At 39.1% G+C, this 17400-nt stretch overlaps 1 protein-coding gene across 22 annotated transcripts in view; it reads left to right on the top strand.

Annotated features, from left to right (window-relative positions):
* The window catches only part of DLG2 (discs large MAGUK scaffold protein 2), a 1981735-nt gene that overhangs the window by 1958709 nt on the left and 5626 nt on the right, over positions 1-17400 (top strand). For all 22 annotated transcript variants that reach the window (XM_041730223.1, XM_041730222.1, XM_041730221.1 and 19 more), the window contains 5 exons: positions 4577-4627; positions 5579-5680; positions 8295-8467; positions 10575-10684; positions 16270-16361. In XM_041730223.1, the coding sequence (XP_041586157.1) occupies positions 4577-4627; positions 5579-5680; positions 8295-8467; positions 10575-10684; positions 16270-16361 (528 nt within the window). The remainder of the gene's footprint in view (positions 1-4576; positions 4628-5578; positions 5681-8294; positions 8468-10574; positions 10685-16269; positions 16362-17400) is intronic.

Below are 17400 nucleotides of genomic sequence, written 5' to 3'. Positions count from 1 at the left end.
CGCACCATCTCTAGCATTATAAAATAGAATTTTTCAAAGTCCAACTACATTGAGCACTAGCTAAAAATGCAGTTAATTACAGTGCACATTGTATAATTATGCAAAATACCCCCTCAAAAACGATCTTCATTAGGGACTAATTCCAGATTTCTCTCTGTCAACAAAGTAGTACAGTATAGGCTTGTATTTGTGGTTGTTTTTGTATCTTAGCTTTCAGACGTCCTTGCATTAGGACACAGTAAAAAACAGGTAGTCATGGTGGAAATAGCAAATCTCTACAGCTGAGTCCTGCCTTCCTCAAAGCTCACAAAGTTCTTTATATCATGATGGGTACAGGAGAACTGATGATTATCTTTCTAACCTATTGGGGTTCATCAGTTAAGTGAGAGTTTCAAAACATGGACATTGAAGAAACGATTTGAGTGGAATGGAGTGCTGATATGAGGAGACCCAAAATTTTTCCACTGGAATTTATCAAAATAATGCCCATATTCTTCTCCTTTCTCCACTGTCTTCAAGTATTGCACTTGTATTTCCTCTAGTTCTTTAGCTTTTATAAAGCAATTTTTCATTATCTTTTTTCTTATTTGATTTCTGCAACAAGACTGTGAGATATGTCTCATATTACTCCATTTTACAGATGAGGATGCTAAAGCTCCAAGAGACTGCATAATATGGTGGCACTCTGTAAGACCAATTGAGATATTTTGCTTCTGAATTCCATACATTGTCAGGCTTCCATACAGTGCGAAATCTCAGCTTCCTTGTGTTTTATCCAGTACATTTCAACTATTCCATACCACCTGTCAAATTAATACAAGCAGAAACATCTATATAGCATTAACTGTGCACTAAGCCCAGTTTTAAGAGTTCTATGAACATTAAACTGAATCTTCTGAACATCCATCGAGACACTGAAACACAAGTTCACTATGTGACCTTGAAGAAATCATTCACCATCTTGGAAACTTAGTCCTCTCCTATGTAAATTGAGTAGCTTGAGTTAGAACACAGACAGCAAGCAGATTTTAACCAAGATCCCAACTCTGACCAACGGGTAATAGCTCCCAGAAGAATTGTATTGAGAAGCATTAAGGCCAGGCTAAGGCCCAGCAGTAATGTGGGCAATGATCAATCTGTAGTGCCTTCCAAGGGCATGGAATGGGGGAGTGACCCTATATGCTACATATTTGCCATCTATGAACCCCATGAGCTCTAAGCCCTTTCTTAGAGCTAACATTCTGTGCTTCTAAAAACCTAATTTATTCTTAATAATCATCAAATGCAGGCACTGAACACTAAACTTAGAACATTAAATATACTACCAGTGGGCTTCCCATCCCTCCCCTCTCTTTTCTAGTTTCCAAAAATTCCTAAAGAACACCAAGTTGCTGTTCTCTACCGTGAGGACATATGAGGGTCTCCCTCTGAGTCCCTTTTACTGTGACTTGCTTCCAGTTTAGAGTCTCATAGAGACTGTTAACAGAGGCCTCTGCTCACTCTCCCACAGCTGCAGCTGTCTGCACCCAGCACTGTGCCGCTCTCCCACTTCCAGCCATGCATTTGCCAAAACAAGACCAAGTAATAGTTTGTACCTTTTTGTCAGCTGTTATTTCTAAGTGCCAACACCTCCTGATCAAAAAATAGAAAAACTACTAAGGATGACTATTGTATGGAGATGACACAGCAGCATTAAAAATTAAAAAAAAAAAAAAAAAACAGTTGTTGTTTACAGATGGAACACCTTCTGGCCTCCCAGTGACTCTGCCCTGGGTTCAGCTCCTATCTCTGCCACCCATGCTTTGTTCATTTGTAAGGTCTGCCCCTATATCCCAGCCCCATGAGAAAAGTCTCTATCTCTTGCCATTTACTCAATGAGGAGTCAAAAAAGATATCGTTTTAAATCTTGACTCCACTACTTCCTAACTGAGTAAACAAGCTCCATTGACATCTCTGAGCCTCAACCTCTTCATCTGTAAAGTGGGGATCATCAGAGCGCCTACCTCAACAGAAATGACTGAAAAATAGAAAGCAATGGATGTGAAAGCACTTTATGGCCATAAAGGCATGAATTATCTTTCCTTCATTGCTGTAACTTTTTTTCCTCCTCCTCTTAGTCTCCTTCACATTACCCATGAAGGACTTTTCATTTCTGAACATGAAAGTAAAAATTGGTTTAAGGTGCTGAGATCACAGCTATGACATAATCTCATCTACCACAACTCCCCTGCAGGCTTCCTAACATAGTAGCTGACTGTCACAGGGTCTTTAGAAGTGGGATGGGCCTGGACAGAAGGATGCTTCCACTGAGATCTGCAGTCTTCCTGCTCTGATCAAGAACCAGTGCCTTTTGTAAGTCAGAAAGTAAACCCAAAAGCAATGCATAAACAAAAGAACTACAGAACTCTCTAACAAAGTTAGTCAAAGCTATGTTGCTTTGTCCTAGTTTTCTGAATCACAAATGAAACATACTGTCACCAAATATTTTATTTAAGGTCTGCCTTTAGAATATCCCATCAGAATAATTTGTAAGGACATTGGGAAAAGATTCCTATGGGAACATGATGTGTTATATTTATTTAGAGAAAACCACACTTCCCAAAGCAAAAGCATACAGACTGAAACACAAAGAAAAACCTATCTTTGGCCTCATTACTCATCCCATTTCCTACCAGTAAAATCAGAATGCAAATTCATTGACATTTTTCTCTATGTTAAGCACTGGGTATGCCATGGTAAGTGAAACCCAATCTTTGCCTTTATGGAGTTCCCAGTCTAGTAGAGAGGCATAAGTATCCCCTGATGTTTAAAACCTTCGTTATCCTATCCTCAGGATTCTCCTCTCACATATTATTGGTCAGTCCATAAAGATTTCCCTGTGATGTTACAGTCAAACACTGCAGTACTAGTCTGCCATATTTCAAGCCCTAAAGCTGTACTTTGTCCCCCAAGCATTTTTACACTTACCTTCTGAGTTCCTATGACCTCTACATATCTCAGGCTTTAGGTACTGTGGATCTTACCAATCAATCACCTTCATTATTTTTTGACCTAGACTCTGTAAATTTCAGCTATTTAGTTTATTAAAAGGGAATCATATTTTCCTGAATTTAAAAAAAAAAGTGAATCTGACTCCTCACATATCAAACCCCTGCCCAGATGTGGAAAAACCCCTAAACTTTCTTGGAGCAGCCATGAGTAGATGTCACTGAGAAAGACCTTCAAGGCGCATTCTCCATGCCGTGAGGCAATAGCTTAGCCTAGCAGGGCCTTTCTCAGAGTAAACCTGCTTAAGGATGAAAAAAGATGTGACTTGGGCCCGGCACCATTTCTCACACTTGAAAAAGTAAGACAATCTCACCCTACCCCATCCCAGCTACCTGGTCTCCAAGGAAGTCATCTGTACTTCACAAGTTTTCCATATATTTCCTAATTTCCCCCAAATTAGTCGTCATCATCAGAACTGTTCATTGTATTAACTCCTTTTATGAAATTAACTCACCTTTTCTGGTGCTGTGTCTGTTAAAGGAGGAGCACATTGGAATGTGTTTCAAGGGATTGAGTAGATAAAGCAATGAGTTGCATTGCCCTTTGGTTTCAGGAATTACTACCACCTATGACACTCCTCTATATAACAGCATACAGGCAGTCCTTTCCGATATCCCTAAACTACTTCCCTACCAAAACACAATCAGTCCTGGGCCGAATGCAAAAAGAGTATATCCTCTGGGTTCACAGCTGAATCAGGCTAATCTTGTATCCAGTCCATCAACTGGGTAAAATAGATGTTTGAAAAAAATAATTGCCTAAAACCAATTAACTTTCTATGGTTATTTGTTGACCGGAGGCCCACTGTCAATCAGAAGACTTGTAGTAAATGTCTTTGGAAAAGCGGACTTTTACTACATTGTCTTCTTTAGTTCCCTTCCCAAAGTTTTAAGGCTAGATTTAGTAGCAATTCTAATCAGAGATTTAGGGTCCTCCTCAATTTTTTTTTTTTATCTTCTTGAACCGACCTAGCGGTTTCCTGATGAATTAACATTAGAATAAAATCTTCAGTGTCCTGTGGTATATGCTGATGAAGGTTTTGTGACATAAATGAACCAACCAGACACTTGTTTTTGAACAATGTGCTTCTTTGGAAAATAAAAGAGAAAGTGAAATAAAAGACCCAGAAATTCTGATAATGTGGCAGCAAACTACTGGAAGGACCCTCTGCTTGTACTGAATGGTTTCATTTTAACTATACTGATAGTTAAATATATATATATATAGGGGCTCCACTTCTCAGTGTCAGACAGAAGGCATTCTCATAGGTCACTGTCCTGCTGAACTGCAGGTAACTAGTCTCCAGGCATTACTGACAGTTATGACCATTGAGAACCTGATACCATAACAGTGCTAAAGAGTTTTATGAGGATGAAGAGATTTTTGGAATGGCTCAAGGAGAGAGGGCAAGGAAAATGAACCCTGAACTGTGTCTGTTTCCTGTGCTTCAGAGCAGGGCTTGTAGCTGTGATACGTGGTATATGACTGGTTGTTAGTTCACTGTCATTCTCCTTTCTTCTCTTCTCAGGAGGGCAAGAAGACTTCATTCTTTCTTATGAGCCTGTCACAAGGCAGGAAAGTAAGTTTCCCAGCATGCTCTGGTTCCTGATTTCCAGGCCATATCAGGTGACACCATTATAGGAGCCAAAGAGTGAAGGACTAAAGACTATAAATCTGCTTAATACTCACTTGTCCCCAGACCAGACTCTTTGGCACGAACAACTTCCCTGCTAGGTATGGGCAGTGACAGCTCCCAGGAGATGAAGCAGCCCTCCAGATGAGTGGTCCTAAGTGGAAGGAATCACTAAAAAGCCCCACCTCCAGGACAAATGCATAAAATCTCCTGGGAGATTCTTGTCAGCTCAATATTGAGAAAGGCTCTGTAGCACACCTGTCCTAAAATACAAGCCACCCTCTGAGCTGCTCCAGAAGCCTGCATCTTTTTCTGGGAGGCATTTATATAGACACTAATGGCTATTGACAGGACATTGCAGAGAAAATTCAAGCATCAGAGGAGGAGTTGTACCAAACGGACTTTAGAGTTCCTTCTAAACTCATGTTACAAAGGAATCGCAAAAACCCCAGCAGAGAATAGACAGCATTTTGAGCTGAGGGAAAGATATAAAAACATAAGGTGTCATTATACTAACAATTACTTCTTAAAGTCATTATCTAAACAATGGCCAAACAGCTGCTTTGGAATCTTTTTTCTCCCACTCAATTGACTAAATTCAGTAGTTGTTTTGACATTGTGTAGGCATAACATAAGAGTAAGCAAAACCCCCTCCAAATGTTTCTTTTCATCCATAGACACTGCAGTTGCTTTTCCCTATTGGTAAATTCCAGAAAATAAACACAGCCAACATATCGAGTGTTCTCCTACAAGGCTGTATGGGCAACTTATCCAATGAAGGAACACCCTCAGCAGTTCTGTTTGGCAGTATTGCCTTCAGATTCACCCATGTAGGGCAGTTGTGCAGTCTTGACCAAGTCTTTCTCCTCATTTGCCTCTTCCGTTCCCTCTCTGCAGTAAACTATACCCGGCCAGTAATCATCCTGGGCCCCATGAAGGATCGGATCAATGACGACTTGATATCTGAATTCCCTGACAAATTTGGCTCCTGTGTGCCTCGTAAGTATTGTGTCTCTTTTTGCTAAAAGAAAGGCTCCCCTCCTTTCAAGATGATAAAATGTAATTCTGTTCCTCCAATGATCTCTCCAGTGATTCAGATACTATCAGTTATCTATTATCTAAACGTCTTTTTTTTTAATCTGAGCGTTTTATTTCATTTTCTCTGCTTAACACTTTTCATCAGTGCTGCCATGTATTGTTCCTTATTTAGTAGAGTATAAGTTCTCCAAACTGACTGTGGTCCCCCAGAAAGCAGAATGAATCCTTTCTCTGTAACTCCCATAGCCTTTAAATAGCATAGAATTGTTGATAGGCATTAATATTTCTTTATAAATGGATTGAAATGCCACTGAAGCATCTTTTCCCATAGAATAAGAGAGACCAGAAACAAAGCCACGTATTAAAATCATCTCAGGATGACTTAGGGCCCTGTGTCAATCACAAAACAAAACAGTCTTTTCCATGGGTAATTTCCAAGTGCTAGGATTTGAGCAGATGAAGACAAGAAAGCATATAAAGCTTTAATCTACCTTCTAGGCCATCACAGACTTTAATCTGCTTTCTTGTCCTCATGGACAGTCATTGGATCTCTTGGTCCCTCGGAGTGTAGCCCCATAAGAGTCTATCTGCTCTATCTCCCATGCACACCACACTTTCCCATTCACCCCCTACTCATTGCATTACATAAAAATGTGTATTGGACTTCTGCTTCTGTGTATGTGTGGCAGTATGTGTGAGTGTGTTTAAACAGACCGCCCCCCTTCCACAGGGAATTTGAGTTTATTAGATAACTGAGCTCTTAAATCTGATCCCAAAAAATATTTTTCTTATTATACGCTTTTTAAGCTTTGTGCTTTAAAGTGTCTCTTACATTTCAGCACTGCAGATGTTACCCAGAATACCTAAGAATAGTAGGAGTCATGTGTGTGCAAGTATGGAGACAGAAGGGAATTATATCTCATGAAACTGTTCCCAGCAAGGACTCAGATCCTGCCATACAGCCTATCTTGAAAAAGACTCCAGACAGAAATGTTCAGTCAAATCCTACTCCATTTAGCCTCCAGTGTGTTCCTCCATTTTGGAAAGAAAAAAACCGAGACAGTCCTTAATTATCATTTCCAATTTCCCTCCACCTTACACTCTTTCTTTAGTTTTAAATAAATAGTGTAATAACACAATTTAATGATACTCAATATATATTCATTGTACAAAACCTGGAAAATGCTAAAAAGAAAGTTAATGAGAAAATTTAAAGCATACAGATTTTCACAGAGTATCGAGAGATAACATTATTGTTAATATTTTCATAGATTTTCACCTATTCCTTCTTTCTATACACATATTTTCTCCTTTGTTTGGGTGCATGTTGGATATATACATATTTTTGGCTTAACATTATTTAAAATTTTATGGTAATATTTTAAATAATTATTACATCATAATCATTCCTCATTTATGGGTATTTTGGGTTGTCTCTCCTTTTCACTATTATGAAATATAATTAAGGTATAATTATAATTATGTTATAATTATTTATAATTTATAAATAAATATAATGAACATCTTTAAGGGTAAAACTTTATCTGAAGCTTTGATAATTTTTTGAGATAGATTAGGAAGAGAATATCTGAGTCAAAGATTGGAAATATTTTAACATCTTTTATTTATACTGAGAGGATTGTTTTCCCTTGTTCTTACTAAGAAATTTAGTCACCTCTAACTATGGTTAGAGTTGATGACTTTTAGTCCACCTTAACTGTGGTGATCTCATTTTACATCTTTCACATCCCAAAATAAATTTTTACTGTTTGTCCATTTTTTTTTCCTCCTATTTATATGACACATTTTCTTGCTTTTTTGCTTCTCCTGTAATCTTTTTTTGTGTCCTGGACATTGTGACACTATGTTATTGAGAGTCTGGATTTAGTTATCTTTATTTATGGGATATTATGTTTTTGTTCTGGCTGATAATAACTTACTGGCAAATCAGCTTCTTCGATTATGACTTGGTTTTACACTTTGTGAAGGTGGGTCTAGAATAAATCTAGAGTAACCTTCTAAATTATAGCTTTTCCACTCAGTTGGTTAAGCGTCTTGAATTTTGGCTCAGGTCATGATCTCGGGTCATGAAACCCAGGCCCACATCGGGCTCCATGCTGGATGTGGAACTTGCCCCTCCCTACCACCTCACACTCTAAATAAAACAAAATAAGACAAAATAAAATAAAATGTTAAATTGTAGCCTTTCCAGGTACTCAACCAAATGCACAGTTCTAACTGAACTCTAGTGTCTCCTAGCACTAAAAAACCTTTACACCCTCCGGTTGTAAATGGAAGTAGAGTGAATATAGAGTTCCCATCATGTGTTTCTCCATTCTCAAAATCACAGCCCTGTGCTGCTGGTCGTCTGATGTGTGACAGCAGCTGTTCCCTACACTTTGTCTAGTTTTATAGTTGCTTACCGTGGGAAGCTGACTGGTACCTGTCGCTATGTCATGGTCCTCCATATTACATATTTTTGTATATCTATGTTGAGGGTATGGTGAAGAAAATGGGTGTAAAGGACATTTATGAATATAAATTACCTTAATTGTATTATTTTTGTCTTATAAAGATACTACGAGGCCAAAGCGTGACTATGAGGTGGATGGCAGAGACTATCACTTTGTCATTTCCAGAGAACAAATGGAGAAAGATATCCAAGAGCACAAGTTTATAGAAGCTGGCCAGTACAATGACAACTTATATGGAACCAGTGTGCAGTCTGTGAGATTTGTAGCAGAAAGGGTACGTCCACCAATCATCTTATACCTCCTCTAAAGAAGGTTCCCAGGTGGCAAGCTGCATTTTTGGTCCCCACTCTCTCTTGATTGCAGTTGTAAATTTTGATTATTCCTTTTAAGACTTCCAAGCAGAGAATGACTTTAGAGCAAGGTCATTAATCTTTGTTCTAATCTCAATAAAGCATGCTGACTGACTTGTGGGGAGAAGGGGGTTATAAACCTAAAGGCAATTAACAGCTTGAAGTTTATAGATTCACTTTGTCCTTGACTCACTTATCTCTGGCCCCAGTAAACAACATTGAATTTATTAAGGAAGCTTTATTACTCTTGGTTGTTTAAATCAGCATCCTCGGTTCTTTTTATTAGCAGGAGTTACATTTTATTTCCCTGAAAACTTGGGACCCTTATAGTGAGGGGTAGCCAGATGAAGAGGGCTAGGGCCTAGCTTATAGCTGGCAGAAATTCCAACTTAGAGGAGGTGTGAATACTGCCATTCCCTTCCCATCCATCATTTCAAGGGCACAGAAAAGAAGAGAATGTTCAAGAGAGAACAGGATAGGAAGGCTCTTGGGTGTGCCTCTAAGATCTGCCTATAGAGAGATCCTAATCTCCTGTCAACACAGAGGACCCAACTTCATGGGAGAAAAGAAAAGAGTTAAGAGTCAATCATATTTGTTATATAATTAATATTTATTGGGTTGATTTGATGTGACTTGACATAACCTTTTGATGTGCTGGTAAAAAGTTAAAGAAATTTTAATGTCTACCTGAGAATACAATAAGCTGCATCTCTCGCTCTCCCTCAAAAATTAGCTGTATATATCTATGAGCTATATCATATGGTTTCTAATCAGTTTCCTGGATGATTGCATCTATTCTCTCCTTTGAGCATGTAAATACAACCTTTGTTAACTTGAAACGTTCTGGCCAGTGAATAATCAAACAGCATTTAGACATTTTGATTAGCTGTTACATTTCACAGAGAGCAAGCTTGGAATTTATTACTTAAGTGATACAGGGCTTGAACCATCTTAGTTGGTTCAAGTATTCGCTGGAGTCTCTTTGTTTTCACATGGGTATTAAAGGAAGTTTTTAATCCTCTATTATTGATTTAGGACTGTTACTATCTGTACAATATGCCTTTTCTCTTCTAAAGTTCTTCTGGCCTCAAGATAATGAGGCCATCTCTCTCCGGGAGTTAGAATATGATGTTTGCCAAATGTATCTACTTTTCCTAAAATACTTCACAAGGCAACTCCTTGCTCTGAGCACTCATTGCAGTAGAAGCCAAGTTAAATGAGGTGTGCTATATGTAATAGAGTTTTCATTTAACAAACAAGAAATTTACATTCACTGTGCATACACTCAGCACTTAAGATGTAATACTGAAGGTAACTCTTTTTGTGTCTGTCCTGAGCTATACTAGACAGCATATCCAGGGCAGGATCCATATAAGCACTCAGCAAATGTTTATGAAATTGGTCCAAATTCACGTGATTCACGTCATTCCTCCAGATTTAACATTGGTCAGGGTGAGACAATGAGGTTTCTATTTATTCCAGCCAATGATACTGTCAGTGCTCAAGACTTGAGTTTGAGTTCTTCTAACACTGAGACTTTGAGCAAGTTACTTATTATTTCTAAGTCTTAGTCTTATCTTCCATACATTGTGGCTTATAATACCTACCTCATAGATTTGGGGATTTCTTGTTGACGATTGTCTTCAGAGATTTTTTTTGGAGAGCTTCATGAATGTGGACCCAATCATATCATATAAGGCTATGTATCTTTGTGCAAAACGTCAGGTATTTACTTAAGAAAATTAAGCTAATGTAAAATCTCTATCCCAGTGGCAGGCCCTTAGTAAGGGAGTAAGAAATATGAGTTATCAAAAGCATTCAGGGATGACCCTGAATATCAACCTTTATTTATGCTTTGCAATGATACTTTTCCAACCTTTAGAAATTCAGTATCCCTTACCTTCCTCTAAAACATGCTTACTTTTTTTGTTTTGCTTTTGTTTGTTTGTTTGTTTGTTTGTTTGTTTGTTTTGGTTGCGTTATAATCATTCTTTCTGGATTAACTCCATATTTTTCTTCTCTTTCTACCAGGGCAAACACTGTATACTTGACGTGTCAGGAAATGCTATCAAGCGGTTACAAGTTGCCCAGCTCTATCCCATTGCCATCTTCATTAAGCCCAAATCTCTGGAACCTCTGATGTAAGTGGAGGGCACAGGAGGCTGTCTTGCAGCTGCCTGTTCCATGTGACACAGCAAATTGCTGACAGCTCTTTGTCATAAGTGCTTATAAGTCAGAAGTGCCATTGTTTATTTTTTTTTAAGCATTTCCTTTTTGAAAAAATATATGAAAGTCTTTTGAACCACTAGAGACATAATGTCAGTAATTCCCTAACATGTCCTCACTAATGTTTCTTGATTTTTATGTTCATTTCACAAGTTAGTGTGTATGTGTGTGATTTGTTCTGTTTTGTTTTGTTTTGTTTTATTGTTTTGAAGGTAGGTTGTTTTGGTTTGGTTTTCAATGATAGGAAGCAATCATCTTTGCTTACCTCTTTCTTGTGAAAGCAGTTCCATTAGTAAATCTTTTAAAATGTGTGGGTTTTTGTAGAGTGAACAGACAATATTCAAGACTCTTTGTATTGACATTTCATTTAGTTCTAGCATAGAATTCTTCTGTTCCTTAATTAGAACCTCATGTATGTAGAACACTATTCTTAATAGGGAGTTTTCTTAGTGACATGGCAGTAGCACATCTGTAACTTACACCAATAGCTCCATACCAGTGCACATTTATGAATAAGGCAAAAACTTGGATTTTTTGTTGTTCTTTTTTTTTTTTTTTTCCAGAGGGCTGGGAAAATATCTTCCTTCAAATTCATTAAACAAATTGGGCAAATATTTACAACCAGTCTATAAAGTAAAACATTTTCAGTGGCAGTTTGATAGAAATTGTTGACATTGCTTTCTAGACAACTCCCACACAAACATGAGGTACAGTAGCCAAAAGGGTAGCAGACCAAAGAGGCTATAGCAGGCACTTGAAAACCAGTTGGGCTAGATTTGGTTTTTCTCTTTGCCTCTGATCAGTATGTCACCTCAGGCAAGTTATTTGACGGCCCTAAGATTTAGTTCCTCTCCTCGAAACTAGGCACATTAATAATACATACCTCCCAGCTGGTATAAAGTTTAAACATGATCACGAATACAAAGCTCCCCATATGGTCTTTAGCGTATATAAACACTCAATAAGTAGTAGCTACTATAACTGTAAAAAATTTCAGGTTACTTCATTGTTAAAGGAGTAAAACTATTTTATCATTACAAAACACAAAAACTACCTTTTCCAAGAGGTCACAAGAGATAATGCCAGTGTGTCTATTGTAAGAGCTTTGCTAAAATGTGCCTCCATTTGGGCCTTGAGATTTAGAGCATTTGACAGGGTGCAGAAGTGAACTCCAGAGTACTGGAAAATAGTGTGCATGGGAAAACCAAAGAAAAGGAAATTGCTTAAACCCAGAGGTGAAACAATTACTTGCAGAGGTATCAGCCAACTGTTCCACATCTTCTGTATGAGTGGAGAAATAGAGCAAGCTGCAGTAGCTAAAGAGTTGCAACCTAAAAGAATTAAGTTACACAGTCTCTGGGGAAATTGCCAGAGAGGTGTCTTAAAAGCAGAATCCATTCCCATAAATAAAAGATGGACAAAGGTTCTTACTAGGATGAAAAAATAAAATCGAGAGGTCACTGACAGTACTTCCCACCCCAAGATTTTAGGTTTTTAGATGTTAAATTATAACATCAAGAGTTTTGCCCATGGTTAGCCCATGGAGAAATATGAATTGATGATAAAATACTGGTTCCTGATATTATTATCCCTGATAGCATGCTTTAAATCTCTCCTCATGTAGGATATGGTGTTGGGTAGTGCACAAAGTAAATTAAGCAACCATAAATTTCATTATGCAAAAGTGATTTATAATCTGTAAAGAGCCTCATAAATGTTATTAGCAATGCTAACATGAAGAAGAATAGAAAAATGGGAACAGCACCTCCTGGGAACAGCATCTTAAAGGCCTGTTTCAGAAATAGAAGAATAAGGTTTCACATCATAAATACTCGGTGGGATAAATGGCTTCCCCGGGAAGTGAGGCCTGAGGGAGAAACAGCAGTTTCACATTTGCTTCAGTGTGATATTGGGAGACATTCCATCTGGTGCTCGGTAGGAGAAGGGTCTACTTCCTTCCACAACTATGAGATGACTTATTTAGTTTTGCCTTGGGGCGCTGTCACAGCCACTTATCACCAAGGAAAATTAAACATACCGAAGGCTGGATTCCACAATGAGGACCGTGAATCTGACATAATTTGCTGCAGCCATATTCATGAGTCTTGAGTGCAGTAATGGTGACATTCAGACTAATGTGATCTTATTATTACATGCTGAATGTTTACTTTCCATTTCCCTCTTCTCCAAGGGTTTTTACTTTGGGAGCAAAGCTGGCATGAATTGCCCATTCCCCAGGGAGGAGTGAATGCTAGGTCAACTGGAACAAAAGCATGGCAGCTGTCACATTTAGGCACTGATACATCATCACACACATTATTTCTCAAGTGCATCACCCACAGCAAACCACAGAGCTTATTAGCACATACATAGCTGGCTCTTCAGAGGAGCATAAAATCAAGGGTGTATATAAAAGAGATGTTCTTTTTATAGCATGCCACTGCATGACCTCTGTTGCTCACCCCCACCTCTTGGCAGTGTGAAGCTTTCCTGTGTGTCTCTCTCTTGCCAGCCCCAATCTGATTTTACCTTCTTGCTCCCGCGGTGGCCCATGTTTTCTTTTGTATTCAACTGTACCATAATTATGTTTATTTATATAGTTTTCCATTCATTCATTCATTTACTCATTCAACAAATAAGTCTTGAACCAGACTCCGTGACACAGGCTGATGAACATAACCCTGCTCTCTGCCTTCAGTGAACTCACAGATTAGACAAGGAGACAAAGTGTATAACAGATGATACATCAGAGGATAAAATTGGAATTCAGTCATGGCTACAGTAATTGCCAAGGGAATTCAAAGAACACAAGCTAGAGCATGAGCAAGGAAGTCCAAGAAGATCCAGCATCACATGATTTCTTGACACCTGGAGCAAAACTCCATCTTTCTATGAAATGTATCCCTGGATTTAGCCTAACATCTTCTGTATCCAAGGGTGACATCCACTCACAGCTTCTAGGACTGTGCTATTTGGGAAGAGAATCCTAGATACCATCCCTCAGGGCAGGAGGAGTTTATCTCAGCATCAAGAGTTCAGGAAATTCCTACTTTTTCTATTGCAGCCATCAGATCATGTTGAAAATCATGTTAATATTGGACATCAGTTTTTTTTTTAATATTGGACATCAGTTTTTTAATTTTTTTCCAAATAAACCCCTTGAGAAAGTCTTGGTATAATGGAAAGCCTGTTTAAAAAAAAAAAAAAGATTTTATTTATTTATTTATGATAGACACAGAGAGAGAGAGAGAGAGAGGCAGAGACACAGGCTCCATGCAGGGAGCCCGATGTGGGACTCGATCCCAGGTCTCCAGGATCGCACCCCGGGCCAAAGGCAGGCGCCAAACTGCTGCACCACCCAGGGATCCCAGTTTGACTAAAAACTGATTTTAAAAGAACCATAAGGAATCCCTGGGTGGCTCAGCAGTTTAGTGCCTGCCTTCGGTCCAGGGAGTGATCCTGGAGTCATAGGATCGAGTTCCGCATCAGGCTCTTATATGGGGCCTGCTTTTCCCTCTGCCTATGTCTCTACCTCTGTGTGTGTGTGTGTGTGTATCTCTCATGAGTAAATGAATAAAATATTTTTAAAATAATAAAAAATAAAAAAATAAAAGAACCCCAAAACTTTGAGTTCTGACATCAGATTTATTCTTTTACCCTGTCAAGTCCCTTTATCACTTCAGGCCACAGTGACATGCCCTAAAACCACATTTCCCATACCCCAGTCTCTGGTTTCCTCAGTGGCATGTAAAGGCAGCAATGCTTTCAATATTCTGTGTGCCCCTGTGATGCATCCTAGTGGGCCAACCAAAGTACCTTTGCCCTTGGCTAGACTTTTATCAGCCCAGTGCAGCCACACTGGTATTCATATGATGATAAGAGGCAAGAATTCTCACTCTGATTAATAAAATGTCTTTGATTAAGAAAAAATGTGAAGATAAAATAATTTTTACTTAGTAAGTATGATTTGTTTGGTAGGCAAAATATTTTCCCACCTAGAGCACATAGGAAGATAAAGCTGTCACTGATTGGGAATCAGTAGATTGGGTTATTTTCCATTTCCTTCCTACTCAATTTGTTCTTGAGGCTCTATTTAAATAATCTTACAATGACTAAGCGGCACTTATATACACCGATAGTTGACAGACTAACAGAAAGAAAGGGACAGAGTCAGAGTCCCAGGCATAGTTCCTTTATAGCCCATTTTCCTATCAGAACAACAAAAAAACCAAATCAACATGGAGCCTCTTCCTGAGATCCTCTATCCTTGTTCACCATGTAGGTTACTTGTTTATTATAATCTATTGGAAAATATTTTGATCCCAGCATGTTTGATTGTTACATTCTCTCTATTTATTCACACTTCCCTCAGCCAATCCTTCAAATGCCATTTGATTTGAGGCATTCGATGAAGTTAGAGGCACCTGGGTGGCTTAGGTGGTTAAGAGTGAAACTCTTGGTTTCTGATCAGGTCATGATCTCAGGGTCACCGGATCGCTCCATGCTCTCTCTCTCTCCCTCTGGCCCTTCCCCTTCTTGTGCTAGCTCTGTCTCTCTCTCTCTCTCTCTCTCTCTCTCTCTATCGCTTTCTCTCTCGCTCTCTTTCTGTCTCTCTGAAGTAAATAAATAAATCTTAGGAAAAAAAAAAAGATATTTGCTTCACCCTGTGTAGAATCTGAGCAGGGAGAGCCACAGAATGCCCCTTCGGCCTGAAAGATGCACATGACTAAAGGGCCTGTCACATTTTCTATAATTCTCAGAAAGCACATTCTGTTTCTCCATTCCACATATTTCCCACTACACACTGAAGATGAACAGCAGCCCATGGGGAGAATGGGGAGTGGAGAACTCAAAGGTTTCTGTGAGGGCAGGACCTGCCAATGGTCAAGTCTGGTTCTCTCAGATGTGATGAGGTACAAGAGGCTCTGATGTCCCCTCCCTTCTCTCCATCTCTTCTCCCTGCCTCTGACCACCCCTTGACGATTTCATTCAAATCTATGTCCTACATTTAAGAGAGGTCAAGATAGTCTAGGACAAAGTCCAAGGAAGAGTAACCAGGAAGGTTAGGATTTGGAAATCACATCCAATGAGAGTAGACGAAGGAAGTAGGGCAATTTATTCTGAAGGAGTGGTAGCCTCAAGGGACGAATGAGCACTTGATTTAAAGATCCTAGTGCCTATCAAGGAGGAAAGTTTAGTCGTACTCTGTGTGACTGTAGAGGACGGAACAGGGAGCAGTGACTGAAAGTCATAAAGAGACAGATTCTACATCAATCTAGTGTGGGAACTGAGAGACTGACCTCTGAGAGGGTGAGCCCTCTGGGAGGGGGTCCTTGTCGCTGCAATTATTCCAACAAAGAGGAGTCTCAAATAAGGACTAGGAAGCCGCTAGTAAGACTACACTGTGCTTCCTGCAGGATTCATTTTTGCCACACATTTTAATTTTTCAGGATTTGGTACATTCCGTGTGTGTGCTAATACCAAACCCTCATTTTCCCAGGGAGATGAATAAGCGTCTAACAGAGGAACAAGCCAAGAAAACCTATGATCGTGCAATTAAGCTAGAACAAGAATTTGGAGAATATTTTACAGGTAAGTTCATTTACCCTCGTACTGTGAGGAAGGATCAACTGTCCAGCATTTGGCATTAGAGGGGGCTCTGGGCCTGGTATATCTGGGCCCTAAAACCTTCCTCTTGAGAAATCCTAATTTCCCTCTGCTTTACCTATCTGATCCAGAACTCTGGGTTCTGTTTTCTCTGGATTTAGCTGCAGCCAGCTCTAGATTCCTACTGGCCCTCTGCAAAAGCATGAGTCACAGATGGCACTGAGTTGTCTCCCACTATTAAGATTTTAGGTGGGGTGCCTTGGTGACTCAGTCAGTTAAGTGTCCACTCTTGATTTTGACTCAGGTCAAATCTCAGGGTCCTGAGATTGGGCTCTGTGCTGGGCATGGAGCCTGCTTGGAAATCTCTTTGTCACTGCTCCCTCTTTCCCTCTCTAAAAATCTAAAAAAAGGAAAAGAAAAAGGAGAAGATTTTAGACATTAAACTATCTCCCTGATATCATCAGAATACTTGAAGAGGAAACTTTTAGGACCCAATTAGGCAACATCCAAAGCAGTGCCTCGTGAGAAGCAGTCTCATGGCTCCATTCTCTGCTTCAATGACCTGCAGGTCTGGCTCCCGTTAGCAGCAATTGAACAAGATGCTTCCTTGTGTTTCCATTAATTCCATGTCAAGGCCCAGTGCAAAACACTGCTTTTCTTTTTAAATATTTCCTTGGAAACATGAAGTTTGGGGAATAGGGAAAGGTTTTCTTGCCCTGGTATCCTGGGTTCTCTACTCTATCATGCTTTCATGAAACACTGGTCAAATCCAAAGAGTAATCGAACTGTGTGGAAATTACCTTACAACAAATGGTTTAGAAAGAAGAAATTTCTTCCTGGATTAGCTTCTGAGAAGTTAGATGCTTTACTGTTTGCCTTATACAGAATATGAAAATGCCAATGGCTTAGCGGTGTGCAAATATGTTGAACCCAGTAATCTTGAGTAAAATTTCAATCAATAATAAAAGTATGGGTTATGTTTTATCCCAAAAGAAAATCCAGGTATAAACATCAAATCACAGTT

This window comes from Vulpes lagopus, chromosome 15 (assembly GCF_018345385.1).
Source record: "Vulpes lagopus strain Blue_001 chromosome 15, ASM1834538v1, whole genome shotgun sequence".
NCBI classification, from domain to species: domain Eukaryota; kingdom Metazoa; phylum Chordata; class Mammalia; order Carnivora; family Canidae; genus Vulpes; species Vulpes lagopus.
Note: the sequence above shows the minus strand (reverse complement) of the source record. Positions and strands in the feature narration are given on the sequence as shown.